We start from the raw sequence: 20155 nt of genomic DNA on the forward strand, positions 1-20155 counted from the left end.
GCCCGTGCCGTGGCCTTGGGGCCAGTACGGACGGGACAGGATGTAAAGAACATCCTCTACACTGCTGCTGGAGAGAAAGGTCCCACTTGGAGTTTGTGGCAAAGAGCTTTAGGAGAAACCCAAGGCCAACCCCCGGGACTTTGGAGTCGAGCATATAAGGGCCTGAGGAGTGCTACACTCCAACTGAGAAGGAGATCTTAGCCATGTACAAGGGGGTTTGGGCTGCTTCTGAAGTAGTTGGGACAGAGGTTCAGCTCCTTCTAGCACCTCGCTTGCCTGTGGCCCCCCTGTCACGGACACAGGTAGATTTTTGTTTAAACCGTGACAACTACCCAGAATGCAGCATCAGGGAATTTTTGCCTAGAACTCTGGAGGACTATTTTTAACTCAGAAAGGTCAGAGATAGAAAGTTCACACTGATTTCTGGGTCACCAGCCTCACCGTACATCAGCATTTTTGGTTTTTAAATGATACATAAAGTTCTCAATGGCACTGCTCTAGTCGGTAGTTCTTTCCCTTTCCGTGCAGCTCGTTCTGTGCATGGCTTGTGAACCGCTATTCAGGCCAGACAGCTGCAGCCCCAAAGACCTGCCATAAATGTACAAATTCTACCAGGATAATGTCTTGGTAGTGGAGAAACAGGATGCACAGTCATATGGCTCTCACACATACCTTGTACAACCAGCTTGGCTCTGGACTGGGCATTACCAATGTCACAGGTGTACACGTCACTGTCACTTTTCTCCAGATTTTTTATGCACAGCTGCAGGTCTCGTCCTTTCTGTGCCCTCTTGTATTTCCTGCCAGGCCTGAGCTCAGCAATGCCTTTCCTCCATATGACGAAGGATGCGGCTTTCTCGCTCTGACATGTAAAAAGTGCACTTCCACTCTCTTCAATTTTCACATCTGAAGGCTCCTTGATAAAGTAATTAGGTTTTTCTGGAAGGAAAAAAAAAAGGATGAGGGTGTAGGACAAAGGGATTTGTTACCCCAACAAGTCCCAAGCATACAGAGGTGTCCTGAATCTCCTCTGCCCTCATTTCAGAATATCACATAGAGATGCAAAGAGTCTAAGAAGACCACAGAGTCCACCCATTTACATAGGTTTGATAATTCCAGTAGATATCTGGAAAGTTCAATACCATTATACATGCGCTGGTAGGATCTCATCTGATAAACTGCATATAGTTTGGATTACACATATTCAATATAGACTAATTCAGATTGCCATCTTTTCTTGGCTCACTAACACCCAAGATCATAGAATCATAGAATGATCACATAATCATAGAGTGGCCTGAGTAGAAAAGGACCTCAAAGATCATCTAGTTTCAAACCCCCTCCAAGGGGTCACCAACCACCAGACCAGGCTGCCCAGATCCACATCACACTGGAGAATCATTCAGTTTCCAGATTATTTTAAGGAAAAGATTTTAATCCATCATATTTTCTGAAAACTAAGAATTGATCCCGCTCAAGGAAACAGAAGAGAAAAACACCACCCACAGGCTGCAGATATTTACCTCGACTTCTCTACATGCCATCCCCAGTGTGCTTTTCAACTCACCTTGCACAGTGACCCTGGCTTTTGTTATGGAGTCCTCTGTCTCACAGGGGTACTCCCCACTGTCCTTGGCAGTAGAGTCATGGATGATCAGAATGGCCCCAGTTCCCTCCTGCTGCAAGTCGTACTTCTGGCTTTTTCTGATTGCTTTGCCATCCTTGTACCACCTGATGTTCAAGTCCGGTTTTGACAGCTCACAGCTCAGGCTGATGTCCTGCCCTGCTGCTGCTGTCTTATCCTCCAGCTGTTTTGAAACCTCAGTAGGTTTTCCTGGAAGAAAACATTGCTTTTTGAGTAACATACTCTTAGGGTATGATGCCTCTCTCAAAATACATGCATCTACATGCTGGAGATAAGTTAGAGAGGCACTTGCAACAGACGCCATCCTACAGCCAGCAGTAATCTGCAAAGTACAGACAATAGAATTCCAGGCAGCATTTATTCTCTCTTAAATCTACCCAATTGAGGATGATGAACCATGTCTGAAAACTGCCTCTTTCTTCTCTCCACTCATCACACTGGGAGCCTCGGATGATGCTCTCAGATGCACATGTTCTAGATAGGAATTTGTTGTACAGCTAGATGGTGTGAAGGCCATCCCTTCAGCTTATACTTAGAGGATATTTGTTCCCACAGTTCCCTCAACAGATCATTCCTGATTTACTGGTAATGGAACAAGCTGTAGTCAGATGACCATTGCCAACACTACCCCAGTGCTTTGGGTAGTTCTCACATTTGTGTAAAATGTTTCCTCCTTTTACTTATTTTTAAGAGAAATTCTCAGTGCTTCGAGGTTCAAGTAGAAGGTTGCTATTCACTTTAACCGTATTGTGAGTTAGCTCTCACGACAATCTTATCAGAAGACAGCTGAAGGAATCAGACCCCAGAATCTCTCCCATCTCATTACCTTTCACAGACAGAGAGGCTTTGGAGGTTAGACCACGGGCAGTAAAAACGACTTCCCCAGCGTCAGTAGGAGTCACACTTTTGATAATGAGAGTATATTTCCGACTCACGTTAGAAGCTTTAAATCGCCCACCATTTTCCACTCTGCTTCCATTCAGTGTCCACTTGAACTCATCAATGCTTTCATGGGACGGAATGCATTCAAAAGTACAATCTTCTCCCTCCTGGATTTCAGTGTTTTTCAGCCGTTTGGTAATGCCAATATTCAGCTCTGGAAGGTAAGAGATAGGTTAGTATGAGGTTTATATGGAGAAAAGGCATTTGTGACTGACATGAGTAGCAGTACTGGTGTTTTAACTCAGGATTTGCAGAACATGGCTGCATTCCTTACTGATGTATTCTCTAAGACATTCTCCACTCAGAATTACCAGAAAGCTATAAAAAAAAAGAGACGTGAATCTCTTGTCTTTGCTCTGGAAGAACTACAAGGCGAGCAGCTCAGTCCATGGAGCAGAATGAAGATTCAATGAGCTACAGAGGGAACAACCTAACTGAGAGGACAACTCTAGGATGCTGCGTGAGAAAAAGGGTTTTGCCTATGACAAGAAATTAAATGTTTCTATTAGCTAATTTGTTACCATCCTACCCCTACTGGTGTTCAAACCATTTCTCCATTTTAGGGATGTTTAGAAAGGAAATATTTCCAGGACATTCTTGATGTGTTTGGTGATTTTCATGGCAAAATGAGATACATTTACATCAAAAGCAATGGGAATTTTCCAGACATCACTGTGCTAAATTGCAGTAATACACTTCTATTGTAGAAACTATTAAGGCTCGTGGGGGAATAGGTGTAAGACATAGTGACCACACTGAATGTGCTTTCAGCACTCCTTTACTTTCCACAGTACTTACCCTGAAAGCCGACCTTTGATTTGGCAACATCAGTGCCAATATCACAGGTATAGAAACCTGCATCTGACATCTCAAAGTCATGGATAAGGGGATATAGGGTCTTCCCAGACTGTACCAGCTCATACTTGTTGCCAGAAGTGAGCAGAACACCGTCCTTCTTCCACACTGGTTTGACCTTCTCTTTATAGAGACTTTGCATTCCAATTTAATCACACCCCGCTCATCACCAAAAACATCATCCAAGGACTTCACGAAGACAGCAGGCTTCTCTGCAATTAAACAGGCAAAACAGAACAATGTGATACAGAAGTTGAGACATTTCCAGTTGCTTTCAGATTTTTAAAGAGGGATAAATAAATCTTTACCAGCACTGACGACACCAAGATAGAACCTAAAGCGGTTTCATGTGTGTTGACTGAATGCGCTTTATGGAATTCTGAACTAATCAGTAGGAGAATACAGGGAACAGGAGGGACAGCCTTCATTGCTGGTGGGTGGGAATGATATCATATGAAGTAATTGGGATGCAGCTCTTCTAAAGCTGGAGAGCTGGCATTGCCCTCACATGGAGCAGAGCTCATACAGCAGGCCACAGGATTAAGAGGATAAGCTGCTGAATACTTTTGATTTTCCTGTTTTATTGACTCCTCTTATCTATCTTCTATTTCACACATCAGATGTTTATACTGGGGAAAAAACTTCCACCAAATGCAAAAGAAAGGAGAAAGAGGAAATCCTTCAAACTCTGAGCGCATAGAGTAAAAGAGCTTAATTGCTGGGGAGAGCAGATTAGAATCACAGTACCCTTAGAATTGGAAGAGACCCTTAAAGGCCATCTAGCCCAGCTCCCCTGCAATAAACAGGGACATTCACAGCTAGATCAGGTTGCTCACAGCCTGGTCATTAGTCATCCCAGAGGCAAAACACACACTGAATGATCTCTCCCTGCAGCCATAAATCCTTGGAGACAACAGCATTGACACTGCATGTTACTGAAGCAGTAAAAGAAATTGCTCCTGTAACTCTCCTTGTGCTAAATAAAATGATGATAAAAAGCAATGGAATGCTTTGGCAGGACACCAAAACCATCCTCCTTCGTTGATATTTGCTGCAATGGAACCTTCCAGGGGAAGAAAGTCTCTGATGACTTGTCACCCCAGAGAGGTCAGCTTTAGAAGCAGGATTGCTGCACAATAGAATGAACTGGAGCTTTTTAGCATCTCTTACATCCAGGAGGGGTGTGATCAGACCCACCTATCACCTTCAGGTGCGCTTTCTGACACCTTGTCTGACTTCACTGTCACTGTGCCAGCATCCTCAGGCTTAACCTGCTTCATTGTCAGTGTGCAGCAATTGCCAACGTTCTTGATGTCATTGTAATTGTTGGTGTAAAGGAGGTTGCCATTCAGGAACCATTCCACGTCCTCGTCATTATGGGACAGCTCGCAGGAGAAGACAGCACAGCTCTCTTCTTCAATTTCCACATCCTGCAGGTGCTTCGTTACTTCTACATTGCGGGCTGTGGGGAAACAAGGTGAACTGTTACCACTGTTACTATAAATCATACTGGGATGTGGTAGAATGGTTGGACTAGATGATCTTTGTGTAATCTTCTCAGTGAACATTATACATTTATAAAGTTAGCAGGAGAGAATGGCAGAAATCAACCCCAAGAAGAGAAATCTGAGGTGAAATAGGACATGGAAGAGGCCACCCTCCCTGCTCATACCTTCAGCTGTCAGCGTGGCCTCAGTCTCTGCAATTCCTGCCTTGCACTTGTACACACCAGCATCATCGGGCTTCAGCTTCAGAATCTTGAGCTCTGCTGAATGCTTATCCCTCTTGATCTTGTACTTTTCAGAGGGCTTGATGAGTGTGTGGCCCTTGAACCATTTCACAACCTTTGGAGAAGGCCTGAAGTCACAGGACAGGATGACAGAATGATGTTCCAAAGCTGTCTTGTCCTCCAACTTCCTGGTGATTTCTATATGGTAATCTGCAAAGCAAGGGTGGAAGAGAAGAAAGGATGAGGACAATTGGAAGAAGAGGAAAGTCTCTTGCGTGTATTCCATTCCAATTAATGTCATGTTCACAATGGTTCTTTGAACGACTCTAAAGATAAAACAAACAATTGTCTATAGGGAATGCCATTGACTACATTTCTATAAAGTAATACTGTGTATTATCTACCAAATGCAAGGTCCAGCTCTTGTTCTGTGCTTATTAAATTGCTCCCAGTTGAGGCTTTTATTCAAATAAGAGTGAGTTGAAAATATAACAAGTACTATAGGATGTGAATGGAGACTCTTATGCTGGGGACAACAGCAGATAAAAAGCCTGCAAGTTTCTTTCAGATGAAATCAATGACAAACTGCATCAAATTTAGGTGCTACCAAACTTAACCTTGTCTAGTTCAGAAATACAATTAATTTCACCTGATTTGACTTCTTTGGTATAGCCAAGGACAAAACCTCAGCTCTGTAGATCTGAATAGTAAGCACATCACAGCTATTCAAACAGATCTTTTACTGAGATGCAGTTGTCTCATTTATTGTCCAACGACTTTGAACTGGAAATGGAGCAGACCCTCCAGACACACACACAATATTTCAAAGACCCCAGTGAAGGAAGACTGTACGTTAATTAATTCTTCATCTTCATGATGTAAACCAAGCCTGGATATGTTACCTCTGACAAGCAGATTGGCTGTGGATTTGGATTTGCCAATTGAGAACTGAATGGTGCTTGTCATATCAGTGGTGGTTTTCGGTATGGTCAGCTGGTGGATGGTGCCTTCTTGCTGCATAATCAAGTTTCTGCCAGCCTGTTAGACTTCCCCACGTAGGAATACCTCTTGGGAGGTTTCACAGAAGGAACGGATATCTCGCATTCAAATTTGGCTTCTTCAGGCTCAGTCACATCCTCATCACACAGCTCCTTTACTAGATTAATGGATTGCTCTTTAAGAAGGATGGAACAAGAGAAAGCAGAGATTTAGAAGGAATGTAAAAAACCCTTACATTATCACCCTGCTTACTCACGTCAGCATTACTGCACATGAACACTACACCTATCAGCTCAGAATGCCTTGAAACATCATTAAAAAAAATTGAAAGAAAAGAATGTTGTTAAGAAGTCAGACAATAAGATTGACAACCTGAAGAGAGCCCAGATCTTCTGATTCCCACTCCAACATCTAAATCAAACCATGACCTTCCCATCCCAATATCAAACTCCTCGCATTACGAAATGGAAAAGAGGTTCAATGAAACACGGACATTGATAATTACTTTGGTTAAATACAGCAACTTAGCTCTGAACAACAAGTTTTCACCTAGTAAAGGTCTCTGTAGCTCAAATGTAATGACTCTACTTAGGAGAAATTCATTTTCCAGGAAGTTCTTGCCCTTATAATGGTAACAGTGGCAAAGCTGGGGACTGAACTCTTGAGTAGTGTGCTAACTCAAATGTCTCCCTTTTCTTTATCACACTTAACATCATATATATACCCTAACATTGTATATATTAAAAAAAAAAAACAAAAAACCCTGTGCTCTTTTCAAACAGCAAGAGAAAATGAAGAAAAAGTCAAGCTATGTTTTTTATCCCTCAACGTTCAAACACAAATCTGAAGTCTAAACGTAGAAAATCAACCTCCTAAGAAAATAATCTGTTTTACTTAGCAAAAGTAAATTCCAAAAGAGAAGCTGGATATTTTGGGGGCAGAAAGGTAGGTAGGTAGGAGTTTTTATTTCTGTGAAAGGTCCTGGTGGTGTTTAACTTCCTTGACATTAAAGCAAAGGATGTTAGCTCGTTTATAACATAAGATAATTTAATCAAAATCGTCATCAGAAGCATAATTACCTTTAACTGTAAGATGGGCACAAGATTCACGAGATTCTGCCTTTTCTGCTACAGATTTTATTTCTGCTGCATCCTTGACTTGGACACGTGTGTAATTCAGCGAGTAGCTCTTTCCTGAAGCAGAGAACCACAGAGTCACTAAGGCTGGAAAAGACCACTAAGGTCATCTAGTCCAACCACCAACTCATCCCTACCAAACTGTGCTCTTGAGAGCAAACCCACAACTACACTTTGCTTCCTTGAGCAAAGAGCTCTGAGGCACATGGCCAGGCTGAGCATCATCCATCTGGTTTCACAGCATCACTGCCTGTTCTCTCATGTCAATGAAACCACCCATTCCCCCACGTCCACATCCCCACCAAAGTGTAATCTAAACATGGCTTCTACAAGGACTGACCAAATGTGGCCGCCGTCACCTTCAAAGTACCTGATACAGAAGTATCACACTCACTGTCAGACAAAACCTCTTTGGAGAGGTGAACTGACTGCCCTGTTCACCCCCACTTTGGAAATAACTGCACTCATTTCCTACCTGCTCCCGGCAGTGTGGGATGGTGGGATAGCATCACACTTCCCACACTAAGCATCCCACCATGTCACTTGTTCCACCCTAACCTCAGTCCCAAAACAAAAGGGGAACTCCCTTCTGAACCCTCTTCACTTAATTTCAGATGTCTAATATGCTTGATCTCCAACCCACCCCCCACTCAGGAGAAAGATCCCCCTCTTACACCCTACCATCTTGCCGCATTCTGATGTTGTCATCAGCCTTCAGCTTGTTGTCATCTTTGTACCACTGGCTCTGAACCTCATCGTGTGAAATCTCAGACAAAAGATGCACTCCCATATTCATTCACTTCCACATCTTCCAGTGGTTTAACAATCTTGATATCTCCAGCTGTGAAACACTAGAGATATATTTGTCAGGATATTTCCAGAACTGAGTGCAGCATCTTTTCCTTACACATATTTGCATAGAAAATAAGTAGGATTATGTTTTATTCTAAACCATCATCCATTCCTGAGTCATTTCTCTCTTCAACACAGTCAATGCATTATTGCCCTTGAACTTAAAGATAGACTTACTAGCTACAATGGAGCTCCCTGCAAACAGTTTTCATGGAAACCAGAATCTCATTTATTCTAAAACTTTTCAAGCAAAATTAAGGGTAGAAAAACAATAGAACTGACTGAATCTTTAAGGTCATTTAGTTCCAGTCCCCCTGCTATAGGCAGGGACACCTCCCTCCAGACCAACTCTTCTCCTCAGGGTCAAGGCTTCTCTCAAATCATTCTCCTCTAAGCCTGTGCCTGTGCTTGGGATTGCCCTGACCCAGGTGCAGGGCCTTGTACTTGGCCACACTCAAGTTCATGAGGCTGCCAAGGGCCCATCTCTCCAGCCTGTCCAGGTCCCTCTGGGTAGCATCCCTTCCCTCTAGCAAATCAACAGCACCGCTCAGCTTGGTGTCATCTGCAAACTTGCTGAGGCTGCATTTGATTCCACTGTCCATGTTGCCTACAAAAATGTTAAATAACACTGGTCCCAACACCACCCTCCACCTGGACACTGAGCTATTGACTGCTGCTCTCTGAGTGTGACCATCCAGACAGTTCCCTATTCTGCAACGGGTCCATCCATCAAAACCATTTTTCTCCACTTTGGTGACCAGGATGTCATGCAGGACGGGATCAAATGCTCTGCATAAGTCCAAGTAGATGATGTCAGTTGCTCTCCCATTATCCACTGATGCTGTTACTCCATCATGAAAGGCCACCAAGTTTGTCAGGCATGGCTTGACCTTGATGAAGCCATATTGGTTACCTCCAATCTCCTCATCTTCATTTTCCAAACTATGCCAAGGAGAACTAGACAGAACTCTACAGTGTCGTGTCACTACAAACCTGTCTGAATTATTGGCTTCTCTGCATGCTCATCACTAGTCTCTCCTTAGCTTGTGTGCCCACAATGTATGGGGAATGTCAGCCACAAATCTTACCTAGGGGACATCTTTGCTTCAAAATCCCTTGAACATCACACAATCCCTTTTAACTCTCCAGGTCTGCACTTCTTTATGTCATGTCACGGGTTACTTAGATTTACCTATGCCCGTGACAGGGGAAGCCACCCCACGGGCCCCCCCCCCGGGGCCCGGAAAGGAGGGGGAAAAGGGGAGTGGGATAAAACAGCGACAATCTAAGGAGGAAAAACTTATTTTACTAAATATGATATCGAAATACAAGATAACACAATATAATATAATTAAGGCTAACAAATCGAACGAAACAGCGAGAGAGAGTCTCCGAAAACCGAGAGGCCTACTGTGAACTCTAGGCGACACGGCTGGAACGCTTCCCACTCTCCGAGAAGTTCGAGAGAAGAAGGAGGGCACTCCAGCCTGGGAATGAGATTATATAGAGTCCTGGTCCCGTGACTTATTGTTACTCCTGTTGTTCTCTGGGATATGTAGTCTTCTTCTGTGGACTGCACATTCAACAGAAGTATCCATACTTGACATGATGTTATGATGTGGAATACTGAGAGCAAAATTACAAAATTACAAAACCATGATATTCCACCCCTTATTCTACATTATTACATCATGGTTAATATATACATATATATACATATATATACACGTATGTAAAATTGTGATAGCCAAATAGTAGAATTGCATGTAACATAACTAAATGTACAACTATAATAACTAAAATACACTACACATGCAAACATATATATATATATATAGATACATAAAATTATTGACTGCACTCCCCCAGCATCAAATTCCCTTGTGGCACACATTGAACATCCCCATCCTTCTGCATTACCCACCAAGTGCACCCAGGTCCCTGGGCAAAGACAGTTCCACGGATAGGTTTGCCCTTTCCAGAAGCTGGAAGGACCCAAACGGCTTTTCCCAACATGTTCTTTACATGTATAACAGGGACCTTATCTCCTTCTACAGTGTGTAGGGGGCTAGATTGACTAGGACCATCACGATTGACAGATCCTCTAGTATTGACCAACCAAGTGGCTTCTGCCAGATTCTTCTCCCAGTGCTTAAATGTTCCACCACCCATTGCTTTCAACATAGTTTTCAACAACCCATTATATCGTTCAATTTTACCAGAAGCTGGTGCATGGTAGGGAATATGATAAATCCACTCAATGCCATGATCTTTGGCCCAAGTATTTATAAGAGAATTTTTGAAATGTGTCCCATTATCAGATTCAATTCTTTCTGGGGTGCCATGTCGCCACAGGACTTGTTTCTCAAGACCTAATATGCTGTTTCGAGCAGTTGCATGGGGTACTGCGTATGTTTCAAGCCACCCAGTGGTTGCCTCTACCATAGTGAGTACATAACACTTACCACTGCGAGATCGTGGCAAGGTGATATAATCAACCTGCCACGCCTCCCCATATTTATACTTTTGCCACCGCCCTTCCTCCCAGAGAGGTTTCATCCTTTTGGCTTGTTTAATTATGGCACATGTTTCACAATCATGAATAATCTGCGCAATAGCGTCCATGGTTAAGTCCACCCCTCGGTCTCTGGCCCACTTATATGTTGCGTCTCTTCCTTGATGGCCTGAGGTCTCATGAGCCCATCGAGCTAGAAATAATTCGCCCTTATTCTGCCAATCTAAGTCGATTTGAGCCACCTCAATTCTATCAGCTTTATCTACCTGATGGTTGTTTTGATGTTCTTCAGTAGCCCGACTTTTGGGCACATGTGCATCCACATGACGCAGCTTTACAACCATATTCTTTGTTCGGGCAGCAATGTCCTTCCATAATTCAGCGGCCCAAACAGATTTTCCCCTCCGTTGCCAGTTATTTTGTTCCCACCGCTGTAACCACCCCCATAAGGCATTTGCCACCATCCATGAGTCAGTATAAAGATACAGCATTGGCCACCTCTCCCGTTCCGCAACATCTAAGGCCAGCTGGACAGCTTTTACCTCTGCAAACTGACTTGATTCTCCCTTACCTTCAGTGGCCTCTGCAACCTGTCGTGTGGGGCTCCACACAGCAGCTTTCCATTTGCGATGCTTCCCTACAATGCGACATGATCCGTCAGTGAATAGGGCATATTTCTTTTCATTTTCTGGTAATTCGTTGTATGGTGGGGCCTCTTTAGCACGTGATACCTCTTCTGCAGGTGATGTTCCAAACTTTTTATCTTCAGGCCAGTCCATGATTACCTCTAGGATTCCTGGACGATTGAGGTTTCCCATTCGCGCTCACTGTGTAATCAGCGTAATCCACTTGCTCCAGGTGACATCGGTAGCATGATGGGTGGAGGGAACCTGTCCTTTGAACATCCAGTTCAGCACTGGCAGTCGAGGTGCCAAAAGGAGCTGTGTTTCAGTCCCGACTACTTCGGAAGCAGCCCGAACCCCCTCATATGCGGCTAAGATCTCCTTCTCAGTTGGAGTGTAGCACTCTTCAGACCCCTTATATGATCGACTCCAGAATCCCAGGGGTCGGCCTCGGGTCTCTCCTGAGGCTCTTTGCCACAAATTCCAAGTGGGGTCGTTCTCTCCAGCAGCAGTGTAGAGGATGTTCTTTACATCCTGTCCAGTCCGTACTGGCCCCAGGGCTACAGCACGGGCTATCTCTTGTTTAATCTGTTCAAAAGCCTGCTGCTGCTCAGGGCCCCATGCAAAATCATTCTTCTTCCGCGTTACCTGATAAAGGGGGCTTACAATGAGGCTGTAGTTTGGAATGTGCATCCTCCAAAAGCCCACTGCACCCAGGAAAGATTGTGTCTCTTTCTTGCTAGTTGGTGGAGACATGGCAGTGATTTTGTCGATCACATCTGCTGGGATGTGACGACGTCCATCCTGCCACTTTATACCTAAGAACTGAATTTCCTGGGCAGGTCCTTTTACTTTGCTTCGCTTAATAGCAAAGCCAGCTTGTAGAAGAATCCGGATTATCTGCTCTCCTTTTGTGAAAACTTCTTCTGCTGTATCGCCCCACACAACAATGTCATCAATGTACTGCAGGTGTTCAGGAGCACCACCCTGTTCCAGTACAGTTTGGACCAACCCATGGCAAATGGTTGGGCTGTGTTTCCACCCCTGGGGCAAACGGTTCCAAGTATACTGAATGCCCCTCCAGGTGAAGGCAAACTGTGGCTTACATTCTGCAGCCAAAGGAATAGAGAAGAAGGCATTGGCAATGTCAGTGGTGGCATACCATTTGGCTGCTTTTGACTCCAGCTCGTACTGGAGTTCCAACATGTCCGGCACAGCAGCGCTCAATGGGGGTGTGACCTCATTCAGGCCACGGTAGTCTACTGTCAGCCTCCATTCTCCACTGGCTTTACGCACTGGCCATATGGGACTGTTAGAAGGTGAGTGAGTTTTACTGATCACTCCCTGATTCTCCAACTGGCGAATCAAATCATGAATGGGGAGCAAGGAATCCCTGTTGGTGCGATACTGCCGTCTGTGCACTGTCTTTGTAGCAATCGGTACCTGCTGCTCTTTTACTCGTAGCAGCCCCACAACAGACGGGTCCTCTGACAGGCCAGGCAAAACAGACAGCTGCTTAATGTTGTCCATGTCTACAGCAGCTATTCCAAAGGCCCATCGATACCCCTTAGGATCCTTGAAATGCCCCCTTCTGAGGTAATCAATACCCAGTATACATGGAGCCCCTGGGCCAGTTACAATAGGATGTTTTTGCCAGTCTTTGCCAGTAAGGCTTATTTCAGCCTCCAGCACAGTCAATTCTTGAGAGCCCCCAGTCACTCCAGAAATATGGATTGATTCTGTCCCTTCATGACTGGAGGGCATTAGGGTGCACTGTGCACCGGTATCCACCAGTGCCTTATATTCCTGTGGTTCTGATGTGCCAGGCCATCGAATCCACACAGTCCAATAAACTCTATTATCCCTTTCCCTCCCCTGACTGAGGGCAGGGCCCCTCTATTGGTTACCTGTGATGACTGGAGCAACTCCACTGGTGATTGGTATGTCTAGTAGTTCTTTCACCCGTGCTCGTAGTGCAGAAGTGGGCTGGTCATGCCACTTCCTCATGTCTTCTCCACAGTCACGTAGGTAGCGCCACATGGAAACACGCGGTGCAATCGTACTGTTGTTCTTTGCTCGAGCTGGGAAGCGTGTGCGTGTAACAGCTGAGACTTTTGATGATGCAGGTGGGGAGTAGGACTGGACTAGTTTGATCAGATCCTTCATTAGTGTTATGGTTTTGCAATTTGGTTGTTGTTGGTATTCCACATCAGAACACCATGCTTCATAATGGGAGTAAAGGGGACAAGTTTTTTTTTCTGTGAACTGCCTTAATGAGCATGTGGGGTGGAGCACCGGAAGGGAAGTGAGGAAGGGGACGGCGTTGCTGGACCGGCTCCCTGCGAGGAGACAACGTGGTCAGAGCTTCCTGCCTTCCACAGCTCCATCGGTGAGATTTGGGACTTGGTATTCTCTTTGTTGAAACTCTCTTGTTGTTGTTTAGTGTTATTAGGTTATTAAACTGCCATTCGTTCTCAGATCACCTTTTTCCTCCCTCATTTTTTGTTAGACCTAATCGCAATCTCCCTTCCCTTCCCCGTCTCCCTAAACGCACGTGGCCGGGCCGGGCCACGCCGCACTCTGCCGTACCCTGCCGCTAGAGAAAAGGGGGGGGGGGCTTTTGTTCCTGCTGCCCCGGGATTATGCCCACTGTCCCGGAGTGAGCTCTAGAGAGAACCCCGTGACATTTTTGGTGGAGAATGCGGGCAGAGCTCAGGGCAATGTTTTGGGCAGTAATTAGGTGGTTTTTTTCAGCAGCCCTGTATGTAGGACTGATAGTCCGTAGGTTCCTGTGGTCCTGGCTTAAGGACTTCCTGATGTTGGGGGTAGGGGTAGATTTATTAAGCCGATGGCTGGCAGGGATAGAGATATCTGCCTGGCTCCCTTCCAGACTAACGAACATCACAGGCACCGTGCTTGAACTGGCTCACGAATGCTCTGAATTCCTTAAGTATGACTGGGGTGTCAATTGGAATACTGTGTTGTTAGTCTCTCTAATTGTAGTAGTTTACTATAAATTGCAGAGAGACTTGCAAAGAATAGTGCAGAGAGACTCAGGAAAAGGGCCAGAAGCATCGGGACCCCCAGTATCAGGTAATCTCACCCCTGAACACCAGAGGGACCTTGGGAAATTAATAGAACCCCTGAGTGAGTGTGGGAGATCAGGGGGATCTCAGATGGAATGGCTTATGAAAAAGATAGAGAGTCTCGAGAATGAGATCCAAATCCTAAGGGGAAGGCAACAAGTTAATCCCAGCCGACCACAGGAAGCACCAGCATCAGTGTCAGTCGCCCCAGTGGAAGGCCAGAGATGGGAACATGTGTCCTCACGTCTGGAACGGATGGAGGAAGTAGAGGAAGATCCTGGTGAGGGACCCTCCCCGAAACCACTGAGAAAGGCAACCCAGAAGACTAACAGACGCGGAGAAGATAGTGATGATGAGGGAAAAGTCACTGCTTCCTCTACTCGTAAACCTCTGAAAATTACTGAAATCCAAAGTGCGAGAAAGGAGTTTGCCCGACTCCCAGGTGAACGCCTTGTCACTTGGCTGCTCCGGTGTTGGGACAATGGGGCCTCCTGCATGTCTCTAAGCTGCGATGAGGCTCGTCAATTAGGAAACATTGCTCGAGACTCATCTATTGATAGAGGGATCAGCAGATGTCTCGATGGAGTCGCCAATCTCTGGGAGAGGATTCTATCAGCTGTAAAGGCAACCGGTCTTCTCAAAAGTGATTTGGAGCCTGTACTGGAAAAATGGAGTACAGCTGAGGAAGGTATCCAGTACCTGAGAGAAATGGCTGTGGCAGAAATGCTGTTCGATCCCACGTTTGTCCCTGGGGACCCAGAGGATCACCATGACCCAGAAAAGGTGAGCGGTACTCCGGAAATATGCAAGAAACTCATACGGTCAGCACCAGTGAAGTATTCCAGTGTACTATTAACGAACTCTAACAGGTATGATGAGCTGGATAGGAGACCTGAAATTTTTGAGCTCATCCTTTCACTGCAAAATATCGAATACTCACTACTGCCACACCGTACCACCATCGCAGCCATCTGTAAAATGGTGGATAGAATGGACCAAATGGAGAGAAGACAGGACAACATGCAGAAGAGCTGGTCTGCGGCAAGGAACCACAGTGAACCTGTGGCAGTCTCAGCTGTCAGACGCAAACGCACACCTGTCCGAGTGAAGGACCGCAGTGAGCCTATGTCACGTGGTGCCATGTGGAACTACCTGCGTGACCATGGAGAGGATATGAAGAAGTGGCATGACGAACCCAATTTTGTACTGCGAGCACGGGTAAGAAAATTACAAAAGAAGTCAGCCACTACTGAGGTTGCCTCTACCGCCTCAGACAACCAATAGAGGGGCCCTGCCCTCAGCCAGGGGGGGGAGAGGGATAATAGAGTGTATTGGACTGTGTGGATTCGGTGGCCTGGCACATCAGAACCACAAAAATATAAAGCACTGGTGGATACCGGTGCACAGTGTACTCTGATACCCTCAGGTTTCGAAGGGACAGAACGGATACATATACATGGGGTGACTGGGGGTTCGCAGGAACTGTCTGTATTGGAGGCCGAGATAAGCCTCACTGGTAGAGACTGGCAGAAACATTGCATAGTGACTGGCCAGGGGGCTCCTTGCATACTTGGAATAGATTACCTAAGAAGGGGACATTTCAAGGACCCCAAAGGATACAGATGGGCTTTTGGAATAGCTGCTATAGAAACAGACAGTATTAAGCAGCTGTCTGATTTGCCTGGCCTATCAGGGGACCCGTCTGCTGTGGGGTTACTACGGGTGGAAGAACAACGGGTACCAATTGCCACGAGAACAGTACACAGACAACAGTACCGTACTAATAGGGATTCCTTGCTCCCTATCCATAAGCTCATTCAACAACTAGAAAGTCAGGGAGTAATTAGTAAGACCCATTCACCCTTCAATAGCCCCATATGGCCAGTGCGCAAAGCCAGTGGAGAATGGAGGCTGACAGTGGACTATCGTGGCCTTAATGAGGTCACACCCCCATTGAGTGCTGCAGTGCCAGACATGTTGGAACTCCAGTATGAACTGGAATCGAAAGAGGCAAAATGGTATGCCACCATTGATATTGCCAATGCATTCTTCTCTGTCCCTTTGGCCACAGAGTGTAGGCCACAGTTTGCCTTTACTTGGAGGGGTGTTCAGTACACTTGGAATCGTTTGCCCCAGGGGTGGAAACACAGCCCGACCATCTGCCATGGGCTGATCCAAGCCACATTGGAACAGGGCGGTGCTCCAGAGCACCTGCAGTATATAGATGATATCGTTGTGTGGGGTGATACAGCGACGGAGGTTTTTAAAAAAGGAGAACGGATAATCCAGATCCTCCTGTCTGCTGGTTTCGCTATTAAGCGAGACAAAGTGAAGGGCCCTGCCCAAGAAATCCAGTTTCTTGGGGTGAAATGGCAAGATGGGCGTCGCCACATCCCAACTGATGTGATCAACAAAATTACTGCAATGTCTGCGCCCACTGACAAAAAAGAGACACAGTCCTTCCTGGGTGTGGTAGGCTTCTGGAGGATGCACATCCCAAATTATAGCCTCATTGTGAGCCCCCTCTATCAGGTGACCCGAAAGAAGAATAGCTTCGCGTGGGGCCCTGAACAGCAGCAGGCCTTTGAGCAAATCAAGCAAGAGATAGCCCGTGCTGTGGCCCTGGGGCCAGTACGGATGGGACAGGATGTGAAGAACATCCTTTACACGGCTGCTGGGGAGAAAGGTCCCACTTGGAGCTTGTGGCAGAGAACCTCAGATGAGACCCGAGGCCGACCCCTAGGATTCTGGAGTAGAGCATATAGGGGGTCGGAAGAGGGCTACACTCCAACTGAGAAGGAGATCCTAGCCGCATATGAAGGGGTCCGGGCTGCCTCTGAGGTAATTGGCACCGAAACACAGCTTCTCCTGGCACCTCGACTTCCAGTGCTGAATTGGATGTTTAAAGGGCAGGTTCCCTCCACTCACCATGCCACAGATGCCACATGGAGTAAGTGGGTTGCACTAATCACACAGCGGGCCCGGATGGGGAACCTCAACCGTCCAGGGATCCTAGAAGTGATCATGGACTGGCCCGAAGGTAAAAAGTTTGAAGCACCACCAGCAGAAGAGGTGTCACGCGCCAAAGAGGCTCCCCCGTACAATGAACTCCCGGACAACGAAAAGAAGTTCGCCCTGTTCACTGATGGATCGTGCCGCATTGTTGGGAAACATCGCAGATGGAAGGCTGCAGTGTGGAGCCCCACACGACAAGTTGCAGAGGCCACAGAAGGAAGAGGAGAATCGAGTCAGTTTGCGGAGGTAAAGGCTGTCCAGCTGGCCCTAGACATTGCTGAGCGGGAGAAATGGCCAGTGCTTTACCTCTATACTGACTCATGGATGGTGGCCAATGCCTTATGGAGGTGGTTGCAGCAATGGGAGCAAAACAACTGGCAGCGGAAAGGTAAACCTATTTGGGCCGCTGAACTATGGAAGAACATTGCTGCCCGAATAAAGAACATGGTCCTAAAGGTGCGCCACGTAGATGCCCACGTGCCCAAGAGTCGAGCAACAGAGGAGCAACAAAATAACCACCAGGTAGATCGAGCTGCCAGAATTGAGGTGGCTGAGATAGACCTGGATTGGCAGAATAAGGGAGAGTTATTCCTAGCTCGGTGGGCCCATGAGACCTCAGGCCATTAAGGCAGAGATGGAACACATAAGTGGGCTAGAGACCGAGGGGTGGACATAACTATGGACGCTATTGCGCAGATCATCCATGATTGTGACACCTGTGCCATGATCAAACAGGCCAAGAGGATGAGACCTCTCTGGGGGGAAGGGCGATGGGAAAAGTATAAATATGGGGAGGCATGGCAGATTGATTATATCACCCTGCCAAAGACTCGTAATGGTAAGCATTATGTTCTCACCATGGTGGAGGTAACCACCGGATGGCTTGAGACATATGCGGTACCCCATGCCACTGCCAGAAACACCATATTAGGCCTAGAGACACAAATCCTGTGGCGACATGGCACCCCAGAGAGGATTGAATCAGACAATGGGACTCATTTCAGAAATTCACTGGTGAGCACTTGGGCCAAAGAACATGGCATTGAATGGATCTATCACATCCCCTATCACGCACCAGCTGCTGGTAAGATCGAGCGCCACAACGGTTTGCTGAAAACCACGCTGAAAGTGATGGGTGGTGGAACATTTAAGAACTGGGAGAAACATCTAGCGGAAGCCACCTGGCTGGTAAACACCCGAGGATCAGCCAACCGAGACGGCCCTACACAGTCCAACTCTCTGCGTACCGTGGAGGGAGACAAGGTTCCTGTGGTGCATGTAAAGAATATGCTGGGAAAAGCAGTTTGGGTCCTTCCAGCCTCTGGAAAGGGGAGGCCCCTCCGTGGAACTGTCTTTGCACAGGGACCTGGGTGCACCTGGTGGGTGATGCAGAAGGATGGGGATGTTCAGTGTGTGCCACAGGGAAACTTGATGCTGGGGGAGTGCAGCCTGTGATTCCATGTGTGTGTGTATATATATATATATATATCTGTATGTACATATGTAATGCATGTTAACTAATGTTCTGTTTTATATGTTGATAAAAGTTAGGCATGATGTGATGATGTGTAATAAGGGGTGGAATGTTATGGTTTTGCAATTTGGTTGTTGTTGGTATTCCACATCAGAACACCATGCTTCATAATGGGAGTAAAGGGGACAAGTTTTTTTTTCTGTGAACTGCCTTAATGAGCATGTGGGGTGGAGCACCGGAAGGGAAGTGAGGAAGGGGACGGCGTTGCTGGACCGGCTCCCTGCGAGGAGACAACGTGGTCAGAGCTTCCTGCCTTCCACAGCTCCATCGGTGAGATTTGGGACTTGGTATTCTCTTTGTTGAAACTCTCTTGTTGTTGTTTAGTGTTATTAGGTTATTAAACTGCCATTCGTTCTCAGATCACCTTTTTCCTCCCTCATTTTTTGTTAGACCTAATCGCAATCTCCCTTCCCTTCCCCGTCTCCCTAAACGCACGTGGCCGGGCCGGGCCACGCCGCACTCTGCCGTACCCTGCCGCTAGAGAAAAGGGGGGGGGGGCTTTTGTTCCTGCTGCCCCGGGATTATGCCCACTGTCCCGGAGTGAGCTCTAGAGAGAACTCCGTGACAATTAGACCTGGTGGCCCGTACGAGGATTGACCTTCATCAGTTGTTTCTGATACTGTTACGGGATCATTACAATTAGTTGATGGAAACAATTTCTTGCACATTTCATCTACTCGGTTTTCTAGGCGTGAGATGGCAGAAACTGCGGCATGCAGTTGAGGGAGCTGCTGATCGGTGGTTTGAAGCATTATAATCAGCTCAACAACTCGGGGCCATCTGTCCACAAATCCTTTAGATCCTGATACCAATGACTGTGCAATTCTCTCTGGTGCTGTACTTGTGATTTTCTGCCACATGTCAGGATCGGCCCTCACTCTCTCAGGGTCAAGTTCGCTTGGATCAGGGCTGTACAACATTTTCGCCATGGCCAATTCCCTCAGGCGCTGAATACCTTTTTGGACGGTATTCCAACTATCAAATTTAGGCTTCAAAGCATCCTTATAGGGGTACCTTTCTCTCACGGCTTCTAACAGCCGCAACCAGAGAGTGGCAGCTCCATCCGAACATCTGCTAATCCCTCTGTCGATACCTGCATCTTGGGCAATGCTTCCTAGTTGGCGAGCTTCATTACCATCTAGAGACAAGCTGTTGGCCCCGTTGTCCCAGCAGCGAAGCAACCAAGCAAGGATACCTTCATCTTGACGCCGTGTGAACTCCTTT

At 46.4% G+C, this 20155-nt stretch overlaps 1 protein-coding gene across 1 annotated transcript; it reads right to left on the reverse strand.

Annotated features, from left to right (window-relative positions):
- Positions 1-4613: 4613 nt before the first annotated feature.
- Positions 4614-18909, reverse strand: LOC146756445 (obscurin-like). Its single transcript, XM_085524397.1, has 3 exons — positions 18897-18909; positions 5115-5381; positions 4614-4904 (listed from the first exon to the last, which is right to left on the reverse strand). Exons 1-3 carry the CDS (start codon positions 18907-18909, stop codon positions 4630-4632), a joined length of 555 nt encoding a protein of 184 aa, XP_085380523.1. The 3' UTR covers positions 4614-4629.
- Between the last annotated feature and the right edge of the window lie 1246 nt (positions 18910-20155).

Source organism: Coturnix japonica, chromosome 27 (genome assembly GCF_054131305.1).
Source record: "Coturnix japonica strain WE chromosome 27, WE-NBRP24, whole genome shotgun sequence".
Lineage (NCBI taxonomy): Eukaryota > Metazoa > Chordata > Aves > Galliformes > Phasianidae > Coturnix > Coturnix japonica.